Source organism: Vipera berus, assembly GCF_964194415.1.
Source record: "Vipera berus genome assembly, chromosome: 1".
Classification (NCBI taxonomy): Eukaryota; Metazoa; Chordata; class Lepidosauria; order Squamata; family Viperidae; genus Vipera; species Vipera berus.
This window is the reverse complement of record NC_138202.1, coordinates 331,181,194-331,205,307: the sequence shown is the minus strand read 5'-3', so window position 1 is coordinate 331,205,307 and position 24,114 is coordinate 331,181,194. Positions and strand designations below refer to the sequence as shown.

General features: G+C 36.2%; 1 protein-coding gene across 2 annotated transcripts in view; it reads left to right on the top strand.

The window, feature by feature from the left end:
* The window catches only part of USP34 (ubiquitin specific peptidase 34), a 158,509-nt gene extending 134,864 nt beyond the window's left edge, over positions 1-23,645 (top strand). For both annotated transcript variants that reach the window (XM_081336055.1, XM_081336054.1), the window contains exons 63-80: positions 759-807; positions 899-1,003; positions 1,105-1,149; positions 3,495-3,599; positions 4,613-4,760; positions 5,040-5,674; positions 7,133-7,290; positions 8,544-8,622; positions 8,763-8,889; positions 9,028-9,135; positions 10,384-10,488; positions 15,239-15,363; positions 16,112-16,235; positions 16,938-17,017; positions 17,399-17,539; positions 18,097-18,243; positions 20,509-20,668; positions 21,358-23,645. In XM_081336055.1, the coding sequence (XP_081192181.1) occupies positions 759-807; positions 899-1,003; positions 1,105-1,149; positions 3,495-3,599; positions 4,613-4,760; positions 5,040-5,674; positions 7,133-7,290; positions 8,544-8,622; positions 8,763-8,889; positions 9,028-9,135; positions 10,384-10,488; positions 15,239-15,363; positions 16,112-16,235; positions 16,938-17,017; positions 17,399-17,539; positions 18,097-18,243; positions 20,509-20,668; positions 21,358-21,968 (3,052 nt within the window). In that variant the 3' untranslated portion in view covers positions 21,969-23,645. The remainder of the gene's footprint in view (positions 1-758; positions 808-898; positions 1,004-1,104; positions 1,150-3,494; positions 3,600-4,612; positions 4,761-5,039; positions 5,675-7,132; positions 7,291-8,543; positions 8,623-8,762; positions 8,890-9,027; positions 9,136-10,383; positions 10,489-15,238; positions 15,364-16,111; positions 16,236-16,937; positions 17,018-17,398; positions 17,540-18,096; positions 18,244-20,508; positions 20,669-21,357) is intronic.
* Positions 23,646-24,114: the final 469 nt, after the last annotated feature.

Below are 24,114 nucleotides of genomic sequence, written 5' to 3'. Positions count from 1 at the left end.
CAAAACTGATAAAAGTGAAAGGGCTCTGAATACTTTTTGAATGCACTGTATGTCAATACTATTTGACTAGCAGTAGGACTGCTAATCATTCATCTGTCAACATTCTAAATTGAAGCTGTCAGCCATATATAAAACATTCAAAGAGCAAAAACAGTTGCTTGATTGTAGCCCACATTTTCCATATTTTTGCCATTAAAATCAATTCACATTGATTTTGTTTCGTGATTTTGGTCCAGAATTATGAAAAGAAAAGCCCTATTTTTTTGTTTGTTCCTTGTTCCTAATTAAAGGAGATTCAGTGTACCTTAATAATATGGCTTCCTAGCATTTGTCAACCTGGCTGATTTCCTAAAAGTGTGGTTTTACAATTCAGGAAAGCAATTTTGTTTTTACTAATTGGTTGTTGATTAATAATAATAATAATAATAATAATAATAATAATAATAATAATAATAATAATAATAATAATAATAATAATAATAATAATAAAGTTGGAAGGGACCTTGGAGGTCATCTAGTCCAACCCCCTGCTCAGGCAGGAAACCCTATACCATTTCAGGCAAATGGCTGTCCAGTCTCTTCTTAAAAACTTGCAGTGTTGGAGCATTCACAGCTTCTGGAGGCAGGTTGTTCCACTGGTTAATTGTTCTAACTGTCAGGAAGTTTCTCCTTAGTTCTAGGTTGCTTCTCTCCTTGATTAGTTTCCATCCACGGTTGATTAATGAAATAAATTGGTCCATTCTTTATATGTGTTTTAGGCACTTGACTTTATCCCAAAATGACATGGCAGCATTAACTGGAGGCAAGGTAATAACTGGACATGAAAAACAACAATTAATAGTTTTAAAACATGTACTTTTAAGATATCTGCTACAGTAACACATTGAATTTATTCCAGGGTTTTCCTTTCTTATTCCAACATATTCGAGATGGAATCAATATTAGGCAGACCTGCAATCTTATTTTCAGTCTTTGTCGATATAACAACAGACTTGCAGAACATGTAAGTTACTAGCTGTTATTAGTTATATCCACTCCAAGAGCCTAACTGGAATATTTTCATTAGAGTTGCATATGATGAAAGGATTTTTTCCTCTCTTACAGATTGTATCCATGCTTTTCACATCTATAGCCAAGTTGACTCCTGAGGTATGATCTAAAAGTACAGTATTTTGCTACCATATATTAAATTGTTTGATTGTCATATTCAACATTCTTCAAGTTGTTATTTGTCCCCAATATAATGACCTTGTAGTGAAATATGATCCTGCATTATTTTATGGTCCCACTGTGCTATACCTGCACTTTCCTCTGTCACAATTCACATAACTGAGGCAATTATTCTTTACTGAACTAAGTCATTAGATAAGCATGCTGCCATACAAGTAATTAAATCCGTGGCTCTGGCCAAATAGAAAGGGGTACAGTACAAGCATTAAGGCTACACTTCCCTTAGTCTTGGTAGTCAGAACTGCATGAGATACACTAATTCAGCAGTCCTTGGATAGCACCCTATATGCAGCTTTGTGAATATGTTATATTTGTGCAAAAATGGATCTTATTTATTTGATCATATTTATGCACATGCACACACACACACACACACACACACACACACACACACACGAAACTTAGAAGGGTTCACAAACTTTTAAGCACTACTGTACAACTATTCATTAGTTTCAGTGAAAATCTATTCACCATTTTAACTGGACATCCAACAGTTCAATAATAATACTCCCTTTGCTCAGGAAGGCAGAGGTCATATGATCTGGATTTTTGTCTAGACTTGACATTATTAGATTCTCCTAAATATTTGACCATGTTGCCATTCAGAGAACTAATGTGGTTGTTGATTAAGATGCCTGACTATGATTGGGATAATTCAGTTCAAGTTCACCCATTAAAAAAAACTGGATAACTTGGCTCAACCTTTCTGTTGCATCAGCCTCTCACAGGATGGTTGAAGGGTGAATGAAGGGAAATCTGTATGTATGTTGCATTGAATTAATGGAGAAAAATAAGATATAAATGTAGCACATTAATAATACTACAAATGTGCCATGCAAGATAACTCCAGTGTTCTATTTATTATGCTGTATTTTATAAGGTGTTGAAACTAGTTCAAAAGATCAGGTAGTTGTTAAAGTGATATATTGTTCTCTTTGGGTACAATGACTCAGCAGTTAAAGATGCTGAGCTTGTCAGCGGAGAGCTGACAGCCCGGATTCGAGACCCAAGCTCCACACAATGGGGTGAATCCCCTTTACTTGCCCCAGCTCCTGTCCATCTACCATTTTGAAAGCATGCAGATGCAAGAAGATTAATAGGTACCACTTCAGTGGGCTGGTAACAGTGTTCCGTGCACCTTTGATGTATAGCCATGCTGGCCACATGATTATGGAAATTGGACAATGCTGGTTCCCTCGGCCAAGAAATGGAGAAGAGCACCATGCCCTAGAGGAAAACTGACAGGAAAACCTTTACCTTTTTTTCTCTGTATGAAGCCCTGTAGATCCATGGTTAGAGTGGACACTGGCCAAATTAACAAATATATTGTTATAAGAAAATATTCAAAGGCCAGACATTGTTACATCAATAAATAGAATCAGGGATTCAGACAGCAATCGAATATACTTTTTCTTCTGTGTAAGAAATGGTTGTCTTGAAGTGGATTCAGTCTTTAGGATCTACCAGACTTCTCTGATCTTCATTTCCTTGTAGGCACTTTTTGGCTTTTTCATCAGAATGCCAGTTCAAAATTATCTGTTGCCTATAATTATCTTCAGTATACACAGTCATAACATCAACTGAAAAGATATCAGTCTGATGATTCATGATCACAAATTGATTAAAGATCACTGACAAATACTTGAATTGGTTTAAAATGATTTGCCTTGTAAATCCAAAGGTGAATCTTGACATTAAGATTTATTGCTAATTCCACAATCTGGGTTAAAGGTTTAGGATAAATTCCTCATCTGGACAGGTTAATGTCTTGGTAATGACCATGCTATACCTGCTTCTGACCCATATTCTTGGATATTTTGGGAGGTTTCCAGCTTTAAGATTTGCCTAAGATAAACATATTAAAAATTCTAACTTATCTGTGGTGAGGTATAGATTATAAACAATAAGAAGCTCTGGTGATGAGGCTGCTCACATTCTTCTGAGAGTTAAGCAAAGGGCTTTGTTTAAGTCTTTACTTTTTGGATTGCATTTAATGATAGCATCGTATGTGAATAAACAATATTCACATATGTTATTAAATGCAATCCAAAAAGTTAGACTTAATAAACAGTAGAACCACAAACTTCACTTAGAACAAAAAAAAAGGTGATTGGTATATATGTGTATTTAGAGTATGTGCTTTAAATGAGCATGTTAGTAATTGAATAAAATCAGTTATGACTTGCATTTTTTTAAAAACCCCCGCTATTTATGGATTCCTTATATGATATACATAAGTTTTTTCTTCTTGTTTTCAACTTCAGGCAGCCAATCCTTTTTTCAAGTTGTTAACTATGCTTATGGAATTTGCTGGTGGACCTCCAGGAATGCCACCATTTGCATCATATATTCTCCAAAGGATATGGGAGGTAAAGGATGCCTACATTAAATACACTCAAAGATTTGTCATATCTCCATTATATTGAGAAAAAAATAACCAGTATAATGTCTATGCTATAAAGATTATTAGACTTATTTTTACACTCCTAGACTGTAGAAATAAGAGTTATTGTCTGACAGAGAATATAGTACCTTTGGCAGCCTTTTTTGCTACACTTAGTAAATAAAACTAGTAAAACAGCAGTCCCCAACTTTTCTTGCTCCATGGACCAGTGGGGGGAAGGGACATGGTTTTGCACATGCAACCTTGATCCCATGTATGCACAAATGAAGCTTCGCATGCTCACCCACCACTTCACAACCCAGTTCCTTACCGGTTTGCAGACCGAGGGTTGGGGCCTCTGTAGTAAAAGATTCAGCCTGCCTATTTAGATTTGCCATGGTAAATCTAGGCAGGACACTAAAAAGCAGAGACATCACCCTGCCAACAAAAGTGCGTATAGTCAAGACTATGGTCTTCCCAGTTGCAATGTATGGCTGTGAAAGTTGGACCATAAGAAAGGCTGAGCGCCAAAGAATTGAAGCCTTGGAACTATGGTGCTGGAGAAGACTCCTGCGAGTCCCTTGGACTGCAAGGCGATCAAACCGGTCAGTCCTAGAGGAGATCAACCCTGACTGCTCTTTAGAAGGCCAGATCCTGAAGTTGAAACTCAAATACTTTGGCCACTTAATGAGAAGGAAGGACTCACTGGAGAAGAGCCTAATGCTGGGAAAGGTTGAGGGCAATAGAAGAAGGGGACGACAGAGAATGAGGTAGCTGGATGGAGTCACTGAAGCAGTAGGCGTGAGCCTAAATGGACTCCAGAAGATGGTAGAGGACAGGAAGGCCTGGAGGAACGTTGTCCATGGGGTCGCGATGGGTCGGACACGACTTCGCAACTAACAACAACAACAACATTTACTAGCTGAAGTGTTGATATATAGAGTGCTATATTCTTGTTTTATGTTTCATGATCTTTGTCCATTTTCCCAATGTTTGTAGGTGATTGAGTACAACCCATCTCAATGCCTGGATTGGCTAGCAGTGCAGACACCACGAAATAAGCTTGCCCACAGCTGGGTCTTGCAGAATATGGAGAACTGGGTAGAACGCTTTCTTTTGGCTCATAACTATCCTAGAGTGAGAACCTGTAAGTTGCTAAGCAGAAAATAATTGGCTTCTTAATTTCCTATAAATAATTTCATTGTTTATGTGTGAAAATGTGAAAGAAAGAAAGGAATTGAAGTTTCAGCACTGCATGTTTTTGTGATCTCTCTGCCAATAAGTATATTTTTCTTTTATAAGTTGTGTCATGTGGTCAAATTTGTGAACAAATTTTAAACAAAAAACCACAAATTTTATTTTAAAGTGAATGTGCACAGCCAAAAATCTAGCTACTTTATTTACTTGTATATTTATTCTTTTGCAGCTGCAGCCTATCTTCTGGTCTCTCTTATTCCAAGCAATTCATTCCGACAGATGTTCCGATCTACTCGCTCACTGCATATCCCTACTCGAGATCTTCCCCTTAGTCCAGACACTACAGTTGTTCTTCATCAAGTTTATAATGTGTTGCTTGGACTGCTCTCAAGAGCTAAGCTTTATGTTGATGCTGCTGTGCATGGAACTACAAAGCTGGTACCCTACTTCAGTTTTATGACTTACTGCTTGATCTCCAAAACAGAAAAACTAATGTTTTCTACTTATTTCATGGATTTGTGGAACCTCTTTCAGCCTAAACTTTCTGAGCCTGCTATTGCTACCAATCATAATAAGCAGGCCCTGCTCTCCTTCTGGTACAATGTCTGTGTTGACTGCCCTGAGAACGTGCGCCTTATTGTGCAGAATCCAGTGGTGACCAAGAACATTGCCTTCAATTACATCTTAGCAGATCATGATGACCAGGATGTGGTGCTTTTTAACCGTGGGATGCTACCTGCCTACTATGGCATTCTGCGGCTATGCTGCGAGCAATCCCCTGCATTTACCAGGCAGTTGGCTTCTCATCAAAATATCCAGTGGGCATTTAAGAATCTCACACCACATGCCAGCCAATACCCTGGGGTAAGTCAAATTCACACATAGTGAAAGACAGAGAAATAGATTTTTTAGAGAACAGCATTAAAAACATCAGCAGTTTATGGAAGGACCATTTTTAGGGGGTAGATGGTAGGAGTATATCAGAAAAATAAATCTGTATCTCTTTGCCAGATCCAAAGAGATCAGTTGATAATAGTAAAAATATATTTGGCTCTAATTTGAACTCTGTTCCAGAAAATTCTCAGAAGACGGGCATAATGGAATAGCAACAGTGCTTTCCTCCAGTCTACCAGCAGTTCTATCATTTTCTGATGGCAGCTATGATACAATTATTTTTGTTCTATACATTTCCTTTTCTTTATTGTCCCACCATCTTGGTAGAATTATCAGTATTTGTGCAGTTCCTCTACAACTGAGATCACTGCCATTCTCCCTACCTAATGCATAAAATACGATTGCTGTGAAGGAGGTAAAATATATCTTGAGTTCAAGAAGCAAAACAATTTGCTCTTTTAATGGGAAGAATGATATATAAATAAAATAGCTCTTTTATGCTAAATATGTAAGAGAGAGAAAGAGAGAATGAATCAGCAGTTAAAGACACTGAGCTTGTCAGCTGGAGAGCTGACTGCCCAGGTTCGAGACCAGAGTTCCATGCAATGGGCTGATCTCTTTTACTTGCTGCAGCTCCTGCCCATCTAGCAGTTCAAAAGCATGCAAATGCAAGTAGATTAATAGGTACCACTTCAGTGGGAAGATAACAGCGTTCCATGTGCCTTTGGGTTATAGCCATGCTGGCCACACATGATCATGGAAATTGTCTTTGGACATCCCTGGCTCCGTTGGCCAAGAAATGGAGATGAGCACCGAGCCCTAGAGTCAGGCACAACTCACAGGGAAAGCTTTACCTTTATATAAGATATATAAAATATATACTAAATCCAGTTTTCAGTAATAGGCCAGCATAGAATAAAACCTGGATTTAACGGACCCCATTTAGAAGATTCAGAATACAGTGGATCAGATTTTCACCCAGATGTGCCCCTGAATTACTAAACAAGTCATGATGTACAAAAGTAATCCAGATGAAGCAATTACATTTGTGCCAAGTCTTATCTTTTATGTGATTTGCAAATTGTTATATAACTAACGTGTTCATATTTAATGGGTCTTATGGATATTTTCTCTGAACTGGTCCATTTAAATGAAGATTCACTGTGTTTATTTGTATTAGTTTGGTCCATTTTTCCTTCAGCTTTAAACATAGTTCAAGTTGCAGAGCTGGAAAAGGAAATATAGAAAAAAGTAAAAGTTTGAGAGCACATGAAACGAGTGCATTTTTTTAAAAAATGGCAGTACAATATGAATATCTTTGGTATGCTCATTAATTGTCTTTTTAAAGTATTTACCTTATTATAAACAATAACTGAAATTTGGGGGTTTTTTTCAGTAAGCCTGATGATATTTCTTCTTTTTATGTAGGCAGTGGAAGAACTGTTTAATCTCATGCAACTCTTTGTAGCTCAGAGGCCTGATATGAGAGAGGAAGAACTGGAAGACATTAAGCAATTTAAAAAAACTACTATAAGCTGTTACCTTCGCTGCTTAGATGGACGGTCATGCTGGACTACTTTAATAAGGTATTTCATGTTTGGAGTGTTGATCTAGAAGAAATGTTAGAGTTTATAGAGTGATTTTAGTGTTTTTCTGTGTACTTTATTATTGTAGTATGCTTTGTTGTTGTTCAGTCACTAAGTCATGTTGGACCACATGGACCATAGCACACCAGGCCCCGGTGTCCTCCACTGTCCCAGAATTTTCATAGTCGTTGCATCAATAACACTATCTAACCCTCTCATTTTCTGTCATCTCCTCCTTTTGCCTTCAATCTTTTCCAACATCAAGGTCTTTTTCAATGAATCGTCTCTTATTAGGTGGCCCAAGTATTTGAGCTTCAGCTTCAATATCTGTGCTTCCAAAGAACAGTCAGGGTTGATTTCTTTTAGGATTGTCTGATTTGATCTCCTTGCAGTCCATTCCCATCCCGATTCCTAAAAAGTCAATGTTCAATCTTGCCATCTCATGTATGACCACATCCGCTTTACTTTGATTCATACATTCCCGGTCTTACATTCCCGGTTCTTTACAGCATAGGACTTTCCTTTCACCATCAGACACATCCACGGCTGAGCATCCTTTCACTTCACTTTTTCTGGAGCTACTTGTAATTGCCCTGTATCTTCTCCAGTAACATATTGGACACTTTCTACAGGGCTTATCTTCTGACATCATAACTTTTAGCCTTTTGATATTGTCCATGGGATTTTCTTGGTAAGGCTAATGGAGTGGGTTGCCATTTCCTTTTCCAGTAGACCACATTTTGTCAGAACTTACCACTATGACCCGTCATCTTGGGTGGCCCTGCATGGCATAGCTCATAGCTTCATTGTACTGTGCACGCTTCCTCACCACGACAAGGCAGTGATTCATGAAGGGATGTAGTATGCTACAGCTGTAGAAAAAAGAGGCTAATTGTTGGGGATAAAAGTTGTTGGAAATTTGGCAGCATCTTTAATTACTTGTGTTGTCAAGTAAATTTTGTTTGTTACCCATTTCAGTGTTTAGCTTTCTAAGTGGCAACAGTAGTTCAAGTCTTCTCACCACCAAGTGAACATTGCAAAGATCTCATTGAAATATACAGAATTGGTTTTTTTTCTTGGACATGCCCTTTCTTCCATTATATGTTTTCCTAGTAAGGGTAAAAAAGTATAGCGATAGTATAAGATCAGATTTGGAAATCAAAACAGTATTTTAATGTTTTGGATGCAACCACTGTGCCTATAATAAGACAGATTTTAACTTTACAATTTTTTTTTTACTGTTTTGCTCCAAGTGCCTTCCGAATATTATTAGAAACTGATGAGGATCGGCTTCTTGTCATTTTTAACAGAGGCTTAATCCTGATGACTGAGGTAGGAGTATTATTGTTATTATTTTAGCCTTTGGGGGTTGGGTTATTATAAAATAAGGTAAATTAGGATATCTTGTATGTAGAGTGCCATTTTTATATGTTATTAATATGCTATATAATTTAAAATATATATTTTGGCAGTCCTTCAATACACTGCACATGATGTACCATGAAGCCACAGCTTGCCATGTAACTGGAGATCTGGTAGAGCTTCTGTCCATATTTCTTTCCGTCCTCAAATCTACCCGGCCATATCTGCAAAGAAAAGGTTTGGATATTATTTATTAAATGTAAGTTTTTATTTTAAAAAATAAAATAGATGAGAACCAACGTATAATTGTCACTATAAATCAGCTGTATATATGGCAGACTTGTAAACTATATTAATTTAATTGTATATTTTCAGATGTGAAACAAGCACTTATCCAGTGGCAGGAGCGGATAGAATTTGCCCATAAACTTTTAACTTTGCTAAATTCCTACAGTCCTCCGGAACTTAGAAATGCTTGTATAGGTAAAGTATATTAAACCTAATGCATTTTCTTTTATCTCAGATTATCCATCAATTACATTAAAGATAACTAAAATAGATATTCTTCCATTTCTGATGTAATTATATTCAGTAGAGATAAAGATTAAGGTTTAACTAAATGATTCGTTGATTGATTGATTATGTGCCATCAAGTCATTGTCAATGTTGATAGTTTCCCTTTTTAATAATAATTTTATTTACAATTATAATTATAATAAGAAACTAATACAAAATAAAAATAATAAAAGAAAAAATGGAGTCCATCCATCTTGAAGCTAGTTGTCGTCTTCTCTTTCTTTTCACTTTCCTAGCATCTGTTTTTTTTCTCCTCAGCCTTACTTATACTAATAGCTATGTTACTTCTCAAGAATAATAGTTCATGCACAGTTCATCCATGTAGCTTTTTGCAGTAAGATGGAAGTAGTTTGCCATCTAGATGTTATCTTCAATTTCTCAATTTTGTTTACAGGCCTGGTAGTTCTGGTGGGCATCCATTCAAGTACTAATAAGTCTGGCCAAGTTTGGTTAAGCACTGCAGTACTTGGGGTTTGTCCAAAGTGAAGGCATAACTAGCATAATAATTAACTTTGTGTTCAATCAGTGGCAACACATTTCTTGGTGAACTGTGACCAGAAGTATAAATTGGTTAACAAAGGTAATGATTAGCAATTTGTCCCACTCACGGGAAGAGCTGATGGCAGGAGGCAGATGTTGAACCAGATGTTCTGATTAATCATGAAATGGTCTCTGAGATTGCATTTAAAGATTCATTTGGAGCTGCTGAAGTCTGCTTATTCTCATCACAACTAATCATTTGAGAAAGTTAGCAAGGAATCCTCTTCAACAACTTCTGGTTCAGTATAAGATGCCATGGATAAAACTTAAAATTTATAGACTGATTATACCGTAAAACAAACAAGAATGCTATATTGGTTGCAATATTTTATTTTTGTAAATTGCTATAAAATACGTAAAGTGAATGATAACTGAAGATTGGGTTGTCTGAATAACATTTCTATAAACCATGAACCAGATTTTAATATCATGTCTAAATTATAGCAAATAATTACTGTCTGATTGTTTTTATGTTTTTCCTAATTGTACAAAACATTTATGCAAAGTTTATTAGAGTGCAGGTTTCTTTTTAAGAGTATAACCCTGCTACCATGAAGTGCCACATAAGTCCAATAAATATATAATTACATGTGAGACTTTTTTTTTCTTTTGCAGATGTCCTCAAGGAACTGGTACTGTTAAGCCCTCATGACTTTCTGCACACTTTAGTTCCTTTTCTCCAACACAACCATTGCACATACCATCATAGCAACATACCAAGTATGTATATTCAGATGACAAGGTTATTTATACTTGTACATAAAAATTCTAATTTACAATATAATAAAATAGTTTTGAGATTACAGATTTACTTTGAGGCAGGAAGTAGTTTGAGAGGCAAGAAGAAATTCAATTAACTGCAAAGAATATGACCAACCTAATTAACCCGAGGCATTCAATTATTCACAGATGTTTTAAATTTATTACTCTTAGACTGCTCTTGAAAAATACTCTTCTCAGTCAGAAAAATATATTTTAGGCAGCCTAGAGTGAACAGCATATTTATTGTTAAGGCATTGTTTCTTGATGCCAAAATCAACATTCTATCTAAATAAATAAATAGAGAAAGAGAGGGAGAAAGTCTCCATATACACAGGTGGTCATCTCTTCTTTTTCCTAAACATCTGAGATTTGAAAGCAAGTTCAAATAATATTGATTTGTTCTAATAGTAATCATTAGATTACTATTACTGTTACAAATTGAGATTTTTATAATTACATATCCCTACTGAAACAGGAAAGTAAATCTTGCAACCATTGAGGCTAAAAATTGCTTTTTGTTTGTTTGTTATTTATAAGACCAATATAGTCTCCCATCTTATGTACCATAACCATGGACAACTTACAGTAAGGGGAAAAAATATTTGATCCTCTGCTGATTTTGTACATTTGCCCACTGACAAAGAAATGATCAGTCTGTAATTTTAATGGTAGGTTTATTTTAACAGTGAGAGACAGAATAACAAAAAAAAATCCAGAAAAACACATTTCAAAAAAGTTTTAAATTGATTTGCATTTTAATGAGTGAAATAAGTATTTGATCTATCAATCAGCAAGATTTCTGGCTCCCAGGTGTCTTTTATACAGGTAACAAGCTGAGATTAGGAGTATTCTCTTAAAGGGAGTGCTCCTAATCTCAGCTAGTTACCTATATAAAAGACACCTGTCTACAGAAGCAACCAATCAGATTCCAAACTCCACCATGGCCAAGGCCAAAGAGCTGTCCAAGGATGTCAGGGACAAGATTGTAGACATACACAAGGCTGGAATGGGCTACAAGACTATCACCAAGCAGCTTGGTGAAAAGGTGACAACAGTTGGCACGATTATTCGCAAATGGAAGAAACACAAAATAACTGTTAATCTCCCTCGGTCTGAGGCTCCATGCAAGATCTCACCTCGTGGAGTTTCAATGATCATGATACGATGAGGAATCAGCCCAGAACCACATGGGAGGATCTTGTCAATGATCTCAAGGCAGCTGGGACCATAGTCACCAAGAAAACAATTGGTAACACACTACGCAGTGAAGGACTGAAATCCTGCAGTGCCTGCAAGATCCCACTGCTCAAGAAAGCACATGTACAGGCCTGTGTGAAATTTGCCAGTGAACATCTGAATGATTCAGAGGAGAACTGGGTGAAAGTGTTGTGGTCAGATGAGACCAAAATCGAGCTCTTTGGTGTCAACTCAACTCACCGTGTTAGGAGGAGGAGGAATGCTGCTTATGACCTCAGGAGCACCATTCCCACTGTCAAACATGGAGGTGGAAACATTAAGCTTTGGGGGTGTTTTTCTGCTAAGTGGACAGGACAACATCACCACATCAAAGGGACAATGGACGGGACCATCTACCGACAAATTTTGTGTGAGAACCTCTTCCCTCAGCCAGGGCATTGAAAATGGGTCATGGATGGGTATTCCAGCATGGCAGTGACCCAAAACACAGGGCCAAGGCAACAAAGGACTGGCTCAAGAAGCAACACATTAAGATCCTGGAGTAGCTAGCCATAGAAAATCTGTAGAGGGAGGTGAAGGTTCGAGCTGCCAAACAGACAAAATCCCTCCTGAGATGTGTGCAAAGCTGGTGGCCAACTACAAGGAATGTCTGACCTGTGTGCTTGCCAGCATGTTTTGCAAAGGGGTCAAATACTTATTTCATTCATTAAAATGCAAATCAATTTATAACTTTTTTGAAATGCTTTTTTCTGGATTTTTTGTTGTTATTCTGTCTCTCGCTGTTAAAATAAATCTACCATTAAAATTATAGACTGATAATTTCTTCGTCAGTGGGCAAGTGTACAAAATCAGCAGGGGATCAAATATTTTTCCCTCACTTTAGAAACAACAAAAGCAGTAAAAAAAAATAAAAACTCACAGTCTCTCCCCCCCCCCCCCCGGCATCTCATATATTAACAGACAACTTCACTGGAGTATAGCCTCATGTTTCCCCAATGCTTGTGAAAAAAAGCCAAGTACAATACATTTCAGAAGGCTAGATGGGCAAGGACTTGCTGGATCTGAGGGGAAAGAGTGCTCCAAAGGGCAGGGGACTTCAAAGGGCAGAGGGCACCATTCCCCTTATTTCCAACATCAGAATTTGCGACCACATGCAGTCCTTGTTTAATGATGGCAACTGGGAATGCTCACGTTGGTGCTTTGGAAATTCTGGTCCCAACTGCCATTATAATCTGAGAAATACCTGTAGTTTTCCCATTTTTAGTGGAAAGGGGAATCGGGATAGAATGAGACTGGAACTCAGCAAGATAATATGTTGGTACATGGAATAGTGTTGACTTAGGATGAAATGAGAGGTTGTGGGGATGTTGCTGTTTTTATTGTCTTGTGAGCTGCCCCGGGTTATAGTTACAATATGGAAAGCTGTATCAGTCTTTTAAAAATAAATAACACTTGATCTGGAGCTTTCTTTGAATGGTCTAGGTGTGTGTCATTTGGAAAGATAAGTATTCTCAGCATCTGTTCACCTGTTTTATCGATCTTGAATGTTTCCATATCAAACACATAAAGTGGTTCCCACAAAAAGGGAATCTTGCACTCAAAATCCTAATTAACATATTAGAATCCCATGAAATGTATCCCAATTTGAAGCATGTCCTATAGAAAATCTGTCCCAGCAGCTACACAGATTACATAGATGTGCTGTTTTCTCTGTCTACAGACAGATTTTTGGATGCAAGTGCCAAGGCCTCAAATCTCTTGTGAAATATTCTCATCTATTGTATCACATGGCTCTTCCTTTTGATGGCTGCTGGGATAACATCAACCAAGGCAGCTATTCAACTGTCATAGTTGCCCAAATGCATATTGCCTTGGGAGAGCTGCCTTAGTATCACTGGACAGAGGGATTGGAGTTTGTTGTGTGGTATCGATTATATTGCATGTGATAAAAATAGCAGTTATTGGAAAATCTTTTACCACTTTTAACTGGTTTCAGTTCTGCTTTTTATCTTCATTTCTCTCTTCTTGAGCCAATTGCTCGTCTTAAAAATAATTCCATCATATCCATGTAAGTGAATATGTATAAATCCTTGAGTTACAACCATTTGTTTAATGACTGTTCAAAATTCCAAAGGTACTGAAAAAAGTGACTTATGCCTAGTCTTTGCACTTATGACTGCATCCCCAAAGTTACCTGCTCAAAATTCAGTTGCTTGAAAAATTTAGGCACTTCAGAGCAAAAATAAGTTCATAAAATGGGGCATGACTTGCTTAACAAGCCCCTTGCTTAACAGTGGGAGTTTTAGTCCCAATTGTGGTTGTAAGTGAAGAGCTGCCTGTACTTTACTTACAATTCAGATAATAAAAATCTCCATAAGAAAGTTGAAGGGGGGGGAAAATGAGAAAAAAAGACTGAAAAATAAAAAGCAAAAAAGGGTGGAGGGTAAGGATCTAAGCTAGCTAGAGAAGCTAAAAATAATAATAAAGTCTCTGGGTGCAAGTCACTGGTCTTTGCTATAGAAAAAATATAAAAAAGAAGAAGAAAAAAGGGCAGAGAAAGCCTGCGGGTTTAAATTTCTACTTGTGTTTCAGGCACAAAATAACATTACTTCAAAGCTTTAAAGAGGAATGACTGGAATGACTGTTAGGTACCATGTGATAGTAGGGCTCATCCTCTAGGGCAGTGATGGCAAACCTTTTAAACACCGAGTGTCCAAAAACCACCTCGCTCGTTCCCGCTGTGCCCCCACCTGTTCCGTTTCCTGCCCCGCCCACCCACAGGGCCTACCTACCACCTCTACAGCCCGCAGCAGATCACCCACGTGGCCCTGCAGTGTCATGGCCACACCTGCCTGTGCTCCGCAGGATCATCTGTGTGTAACGGGGCTGAGGGTGGAGTCTTGTCCCTGCTGCCCGGCTGCCATGTCTTTGGCTGCGCTGCTCCACGCGGGCTGTGCCTAGGGGCAACTCTCTGGCGGGGGGGCTGCTAGTGAGGGGGCCGTGGGGGGAGGCGGGGCTGGGGTGACGGCATGCATGCTGACAGAGAGGGCTCTGCATGCCACCTCTGGCACACATGCCGTAGGTTCACCACCAATGCTCTAGGGTAAAAGGCTGGAAGTTGCCTTTTGTTTCCTCCCTGCCTTTTGCCATATGATCCTCAGTCATGCCTTTTTCAGAATAAATGTTGATTGTTTCAGCCTGTCTGACATGAGGAGCTGTGAAGGGACTCCTTATAGCAGTGGCAATTACATTTTAATGGAGGATAACAGTATCAGCAGCAGTCAAACATAAAGACTAGATCATGAAGTTAATGGCTTTACATCTATTTATGTATTTGATGTTATATTACTTTAAATAAATTAACAGTGACGGTTTTCTGAGCAACAAAAAGTAATGGGTAAACTATATACCATTTATCTTATTTTTTTGGAAGAGAATTGGGATGGCTACTCTTTGTAAAGATGAAATGTACACATTTGGTTAATGCCTCTCCTTTTCATTTCCACTGCAGTGTCTCTTGGTCCTTATTTCCCATGCCGTGAAAATCTGAAGTTGATAGGAGGCAAAAGTAATATCCGCCCACCTCGCCCTGAACTTAATATGTGCCTTTTGCCTACAATGGTAGAAGCTAACAAGGTATTTATTTTATTTATTTACCAAACTTATATGCCATCCATCCTGACAAAGCGACACTAAGCAACTTACAATTATTTAATTAAAATGCACTAAAAATCATTAAAACAATAAATAAGGATCTTGAATTTAAAATTCAATTAAAACAAAATATGTATCAGGAAAGTAAATGTTTCCTTTATGTAACATTTGATGTTACATAAAGTAACACCTACAGTCAAGGATAAGCTTGATTGATGAGTTTAAGAATAATTGTGATGTGGTTGTTGGTGATGAGAACTGCACTTCTGAATGTATTTGGTTTAATTATCATTCATTGGCTTAATTTATCACAGATGTAACAAAATTCCAGTGGCAGCTTTATTATGATAGTTTTCATAAGAGAGAAAGAAGAAAAATGCCTCTGTTGCTTACATCTTTGATCCCAAAAAATCCCTACAAATACTTTGGATCCCAGTTATATTTAGTGTTAAATTGAGAATGAGAAAGTGGCAAATAAGGAAAAAGTGCATTCTTTTTAACATCTTAGGTGTCCTACACATTTGTAATAATTTTTAATACACATTTCTAATAGTTTTTAATAATTCCTAAAATTCCAAGTTTTGTAGCAAATATTTCCTGAACAAAGTTCTGTAGATTTTTTTAGCAGGAGTTTATCATAGTCCTTTGAAAACTGTTCATTTTTTTCATATTTAGATATTATATTTTTCATGTTTTTATTTTGTAAACATAAGTTTCTTTAAATCTTCAGGGTAAAGATGAGGTTTATGACCGTATGCTACTAGATTACTTTTTTTCATACCATCAGTTCATCCATCTCTTGTGCCGAGTTGCCATCAACTGTGAGAAATTCACAGAAACTTTAGTCAAAATGAGTAAGTATGAATTTGTGCCATGCCCAAAAGATTCCTTTTTGAGTTAACAAGCACAGTAGTTGACAAAACCTGTTATTTAGTGCATAGGCTACTGCTTACCGCTTTGTGTATGTGGAAGAGTAAATTGCAACATCAGAATTAATAAGCATTTAATTTTTAAATTCATTGAAGGTAAATTGAATATTTTCTTTTTTATAAAAATTACGTGAAGAGTTGCTTTATTCAGTTTTCCAACTGATTTGCTAAAATAGCAAGTTGGGATTAAATGAAAATATCTTTCTTTTTAGCAGAAGCCTACTTGTAAATTCAAAGATAAAGAATTGCTATCTAACTGTAGAATAAATAAGAAAGGCAGGATAACTACACATTTGTCTAAGAGTAAAACATGATAAACATGGTGAATTTGAGTAAATATATGCAGGATTTTTATATTGAAATTACTATTAAACACAACATGATTTTTGGTTGGAAATTGGAGCAAGATCATTGGGTAGACTATAGATTTGGTTTATTTTACAGTTAAACTAGTTTATGCCTTTTAAAATCAATTATTTATTTAACTAGCAACTCTCATGGCAGTTTGTATTGCTCATGATACCTAGTTTTCTTCTTAAGTGTTAAGAGATAAGCAACTGTATTTCTGGCATATCTATACCTTTATAATCTTAAGAACGTAATTGAATTTTTATTTTTAAAATCTAGGTGTTCTTGTTGCATATGAAGGCTTACCTCTTCATCTAGCTTTGTTTCCCAAACTTTGGACTGAGCTTTGCCAAAGTCAGGTAAAATTAATTTATGTCTAAATGGAATGTTTTTATCTGAACAGTAAAAGTGTGTGTTTGATCATCATTTAATGACAGATGATGAATGGAATTTTCATACAGGCTTTCTTGCTGAGATTCTAATAACTCCAAATGTACAAGTTTATTGTGAGCAGCACAACAGAGGTTAATCAATTTATTATTTTATTAATAAAGGACAGGGTGAAAGATACTGAGGAATTGTTACAGTCTGGTGCTATATTTACTCTCCTAGAAAATTCTGAAAAGTTCTATTCCAATGATTGACGTATGTGCAACATCTCTAACAAATTGAAATCACATATCCACAATGATTCAGATGGAATATTAATTGTGAAGCTCTGATCGCCTTTCTCTTTTTAGTCTTCCATGTCAAAGAATTGCATCAAGCTCCTGTGTGAAGACCCTGTGTTTGCAGAGTATATTAAATGCATCCTAATGGATGAGAGAACATTTCTTAACAACAACATTGTTTATACTTTCTTAACGCATTTCCTTCTCAAGGTATGAAAAATTGTTACGCCTTGGTCAGAGCTTCAGATATTTTCATATCAAAATGCTGTCCCATTGTCCTTTAGGTGCATTGAAGTGGCCCATCAACACAATATGTTGTACGAATCAGGGAGAAGTACACAGGGCTGAGGTTATGGAACGTGGTTGTTGTTGCTGGTCTAATATATGCTGAGGAGGTGTTTTTTTTAAAAGAAAGATTCTTCAGTAATTGGTTTATTTGAACTGCTGATGAGTCTCTTTTGTGCCTCTCCAAAAGTGAAAGAAAGTAGGCACTTAAAAAATTGGATAATATAAATATTTTGTTGTGCAAATATTAAATAGATATTCCAATTTGCAATGTATATACATACATTTGTGAATTAAATAATGTAAACATTAATTTTAATGTGATACACATGACAATCAGTATAGATCTGTTTTTCCACAGACAGTTGTCTTCTTTTTCTTTCAATTCTACACCCATAGTTCAGTTTACCGTAGGAAATAGTGCTATGATGACATCATTTCACAGAATTGCAAATTAGGTTTCAGAATTCCTTATTTTACAGGTACAAGGACAAGTGTTTTCTGAAGCAAATTGTGCTGGAATAATCAATAATCTGATTACAAATTTGATCAACCAGTATCAGAATCTGGAATCAGAATTTGCCAATCAGCGAGTTGAAATTTTTAAAGCAAGTTCTACTTTAAATGGGGTAAATAAACTTTATTTTCTCTTTAAATACTGTATTGATTTACGTAAAGCATTTTTATTCCTATAAGTTAAAAATGACAATCCTACAGTGACAGGCATGTATGTATGTATGCATGCTTATGTATACATACACACATATAAACACACGTATGTATGTATGTTTTTGTAGATTTTCATGGGTACAGGTATGTAGGTCTTGGCGTATTTGGGTCTTTTCCCGTGTAAGATTAATAGTGTCTTGGCGACGTTTCGACGAGGTCCCACTCGTCATCTTCAGGCTGGTGTCTTGCACAAGCACGAAGCCGAAGACACCAGCCTGAAGATGACGAGGTACACACACACATGCATATACATACACATACACATCTATATATCGATAAAGGAGAATTATTTGTAGTTCAGGGTTGAAATGAGGGGTCCTTGATGCTCTCTGAGCTTCCTTGTTTTCTTGCAGACGTTTCATTATCCAGACTAGATAACATCATCAGTGCTAGTAAGGAGTGCTGTTTGCTGTCAGTTTATATTAAGCCTTGGTGGAGCAGTGGGCTAATGCCTCCTTAAGTAACACCAGCTGCCTGCAATTAGTGCAGGTTCGCATCCCACCAGGCTCAAGGTTGACTCAGCCTTCCATCCTTCCGAGGTAGGTAAAATGAGGACCCAGATTGTTGGGGGCAATTAAGCTGACTTTGTAATAATGCCGCTTGGGGTGTGTGTGTGAAAGCCCTAATAAGCAGGCATATACATAGAATGAAGGCTACTGCTAAGCTTGTAAGCCGCCCTGAGTCTTCGGAGAAGGGCGGGATATAAATGGAATTAAAAATAAATAAATAAAATATTCTGGTGTCTTGCCTGTCTGGGTGAGGGCGGTCTTAGGGATACTTTTGTTAGGCTGTTTACTAATGGCTCTTTGGCAGTTTCTTGATTTGGGTATTGTTTATTTGATTGCTGGTCTGAAGTTAATCTTGGTGCTGATTGCTGGTAGAGAGGTGTTTGGGTCTTTTTGTTCCTTTTTGGGCTGGTTGATTGCCTCTTTTGCATAGTCTATAGATGTTGTTAATGTTGATGGGTCTATTGATGGCTAATTTGTCAGTGCCAGGCTTCTAGTAATTTCCTGGCATTTTTGGATTTAGCCGGGTCTAGGATTGTCACATTTTCCCAATTGAAACTATGGTTAAATCAATCTATGTGTTGTGAAATTAAAGAATTTTCATCATGTCTTCTGACTGCTAGTTGGTGTTCTGCCAGTCTTCTACCTGTTTATCCTACATAGTGGTTGTTGCAGTTCTTACATTGTATGTTGTAGATGACTCCTCAGCTTGCATCCTGAATTATGATTATTATTTGTTGCACAGTTAGCCAGATGTTTGAACTAAGATTTGGCATATAAAAATAACACAAAAGCGTCCCAAAACATAAAATCAGACAGCCCAGACTAAAATGATCCAATAAGCAACAAAATACAAAACAAAACGGGTTTAAATAATAAACAACAATCCCAGGCCTGGAATTAAAGCCAGGTTTGCAAAGCTTTAGGAGAGAGAACGAAGTCCTTATCGCTGGGTGGGATGGTTGCAACAGAAAATGGTACAAGGTGATAGTAAAAGGGAGTTAGCCAAAATAAAACCTTGGAAACTAGGCATTTTGAAAAGCATGGAGAGAATAAAATGGAAATTTAGTTATAGTGCTAAAAAAAATTGTTAACAGTCAAAACTGCATTTATCAATAATACTGCATATATATACACATACACATTCATTTTCTTATTTTAATAGATATATCAATGTTACATGTTTGTTTTATTATCCTCATTATAATCCTTTTATTTCATATAAAAATACACATTTTCAAAAAAATATGACATTCCATTATATTGTAGTATAATATATTTTACCTATTATAATCAATGTTATATTATTTATAGTAAAAGATGCTGTCATCTCTTTCTCCCACTGAGCATAGTACAATAATACTATTTAAACACTGTTAGATTTACAGCTGTGATGCATCATTGTTAATACCTTCCACTTGTTTCCCTCTTGATTTAAGCTATACAGGATACATGATAAAAACAGAATATCCAAGATATTGATACTGCCAATGGAAAATTATTTTTTAAAATTGACATGTAACAATGAGTCAGAATTTTCTTCTGCAGGCACAGATATATGCAATTTCTTTGGTTCCTGTTTATATAATGTCTGCATACACTCAGAGAACAAATTAATTTCATTTCATTAAATGCATTGACTTAACTTATCTTTTATAGGACCTTCGAGCCCTCACTTTACTGCTTTCTGTGCACACCCCCAAACAGCTGAATCCTGCCCTAATACCTACTTTGCAAGAGCTACTAAACAAATGCAAAACTTGTCAACAACAAAAAAGCTCATTGCAGGAACAAGAAGCCAAAGAACGAAAAACTAAAGGTTTGTTTTATTTATTAATAAAATCTATACACCACCCATCTTACCATCCAAGTGACTGTGAGCAGTTTACAAGTAGAAAATTTATTTTGATAGTCATATTTAACTTTTCCTTGCTGAACCGTGTCTGAAACTACTGCTTGTTCTGAGAACTATTCAGCTGGAAATGTTCTGAAATAAATCCCTATTAAACTGACAAAGTAAAATCAACAGTCTTGCAACATCTTGAAAACTAAATATTTCTCTTCTGGTTGACAGGAACCCAGTTTATCTTGTACATTGAATAATAAGGGTGATAATCATCTTAAAGCTTGAATGTATATAAAATAACTCTAGCACTGATAAGTTAATTAAACAGATAAGAACTTATTGACAAATGATTAACAAAATTTGGGTTGAAATAACTCATTTTTAACCTAGAAATTTTTCTTAAATCAAATGGCTGGGAAGCATTTCAGATGGACCCAGAATTTCTTTTCACCAGCAAAAATATTTCCTAAGCAGTGTGCTCCAGCCAGCAGGATAAAGAAGTTATTCTTGAAGCTCTCAAACATTTCAAAGCATCTTTGGGAAGAGAGGAGGAAAGAGAAATATATAAAAGGAATGTGACATTTTTGTTCTTTCAGTAAAAATAGTTCATTATGGCAGTCGATTCCTATATTATTTCATCAGTATCTATTTTAATTGTACAGATGATGAGGGAGCCACTCCAGTAAAAAGAAGACGGGTTAGCAGTGATGAGGAGCATACAGTAGACAGTTGCATCAGTGATTTGAAAAATGAACCTAGGGAAGCCTTGACTCCAACCAGCACCTCCGACAATGAGACAAGAGACTCCTCCATCATTGACCCAGGCACCGAACAGGACCTGCCTTCCCCTGAAAATAATTCTATTAAGGAGTACCGTATGGAAGTTCCCTCTTCATTTTCTGAAGATATGATGCTAGCTACTCATTCACACCATGGGGAGGAACAGCTGGGCAGTGGAAGATTTGAAGAATGTAAAGATCTGAAAGAGCCATCAAGCTCCAAGGATTCTCACATTATAGAGGATGATAATGAGTTCCCCTCCACATCTATTTCTGCTGTTCTTTCTGACCTGACAGATCTGAAGAACTCTGAAAGTCAAGCTTCCCAGGACCCTGAGTCTGGCTTATCACTTAGTTGTAGCCATTCCAGAGGATTGTTGAGTCACATGCAGCAGCAACATCAAGACATTTTAGACATCCTTTGCAGGACCATTGAATCAACAATTCATGTGGTTACGAGGATATCTGGCAAAGGAAACCAAGCTGCTTCTTGACAGTAGAGGAGCATGCGTGCTTTTAAAGTCTTTTTTTCTCCCTTTTAAAAATGCTGTTTGTATAAGTTCTGCTTATTTCTGTTTTGTGCTTCAGTTTGTCCAGTGCTTTCTGCTTGAATGGCAAGATGAAATTTATATGCTTAATTGGTCAGGCAGAACTTCAAATTAAAAAATTATTTTGCATCTACCGTATGTTTTCTTAAAGGGCAATCAGATAATGAATATGTTTATGTAATTCAAAGTTCACTGTGGTGGCTTTCATTTAATATGCCTGTCTGGGAGAGCAGGGACTCCTTGCCCTGTATGACGTAATTGAAATTTAACTGCATTTTTACGGTGTATAATATTGTGTCCTCTGTGCCAGTTTTGTACCTTACAAAAGAGGCAGCTTGCCTCCAATTGCTGTGGTTCTTATTATCAAAATTAAGTTTACTTGTATACTAAACAACCACAAAAAATTGATTCTATAAAGAATCCTCTTTAGCTGTGGCCTGACAGTATACACACACACACACACACACACTATATATATATATATATATATATATATATATATATATATATATATATATATATATATATATATATATATATATATATATATATATATATATATATATATATATATATATATATATATATATATATATATATGCGGTGCTTTATTTAACAGAATACATGTGATGAAAATAAAGCACATTTGATGTAAAATTAATTGTTTTATTTTTATTGACATGACCAATTGCTATTCTGTGCACTTCATTAAACTGATTGTGATGACTTTTCATTTGTTTTTATATATGTTGCCTCTGTAGTCCATTATTTCCTTTCCAGAAATAGGAGCTCAGAGAGGTGTGTGCACGCTTCCCAGCTGCTCTGTTCCCTGACATCTATAGTCTGTTGAAGAATGGACAGGGCTATTTAGAATACTCTATACTCACCTACATATCCCTGTAAAATCCCTAGTGAAGCCAGTACTCCTCTGAGTCTCACACGTGGTGATATATTTTACATTTTGGATACCTTTTTTGTCTGTAACTATTTTTAATAAAGCAATGAATACATCTGAGTGAATGTCAGAGGATGTATCATGCATTCAGAAGAAAAAATGGAAAATTAATAAAGGATTACAAATACACATTTTACAGGAATTGCATTATATGTCATAAAATTACATGACAACTTCAAAATGAAACTTAAATATCAGATTATGATAATACTAAAAGTAATAGCAGTATATTTTAAAATAGGGTTTTCAATCCTATATTGAGCAAATGCAGATAGATTCTGAACGGGGCTATATAATGTATGTCAGTTCAGTTCACTATACTAGTGGTTAATATGTGCATACCTAAAAGTAAACATAATTCTATTATTTTAAAAAGTATCCAGATATGAAGCCAAGAAAATCTTCAGTGAAGATGTAAAAGACCAGAGGGAGTGAAATTAGAAGAGGCGCTTTAGCAGCATAATATACCAAAAGTGTTTTAAAGAGTTCTTGAATACTTTAAAAAAATATTTGGATATTTATAAATCAAGAGAAAATAGTTATCTTTTTTCTTACCAGAGGAGTGAATAAAACGGTAAATACAGTGCATGAGAGGTAAATGCATTTTTAATAAGATTTGTTTAATGCTCTGAATTATAAAAAAAAATGTCAAATAAAATTGAATAAGAACATCAATGAAAAAATACTTTGTAGTCTTTATTTTAAAAAGCTTAAACTAAATTGGTTTATAACTACACTTTATAAAATAGACATTTTGAATATCAAAGTATTTAGAATAATTCATGGTTGGTAGTATACTATTAATAAATATTCAAAAGTGTTTGAAGTGATAAATAATCCTTCACCAATTAAAGGAAAGCATTCAAATAGACATTCTCCACCCACACATGGAAAAGCAAGGATTATGTGACCAACATTACTAGACCTGCCCTTTGTCTACCAATTTCATTGGAGATTTTACAAGCTCTACATTTTCTTTCAAAACTATGTTTGCAACTTAACAGCCAAGTGATTACAGCAGCAACCAAAAATCATGTCCCCCCATTGCCAAGAATAATGGGGGGTGTTGTTATTGAGCATGTGTGACTGGCAAGCTAGCCACTAGCCATGCCTGAGATGAATCATACTTTTCTGAGA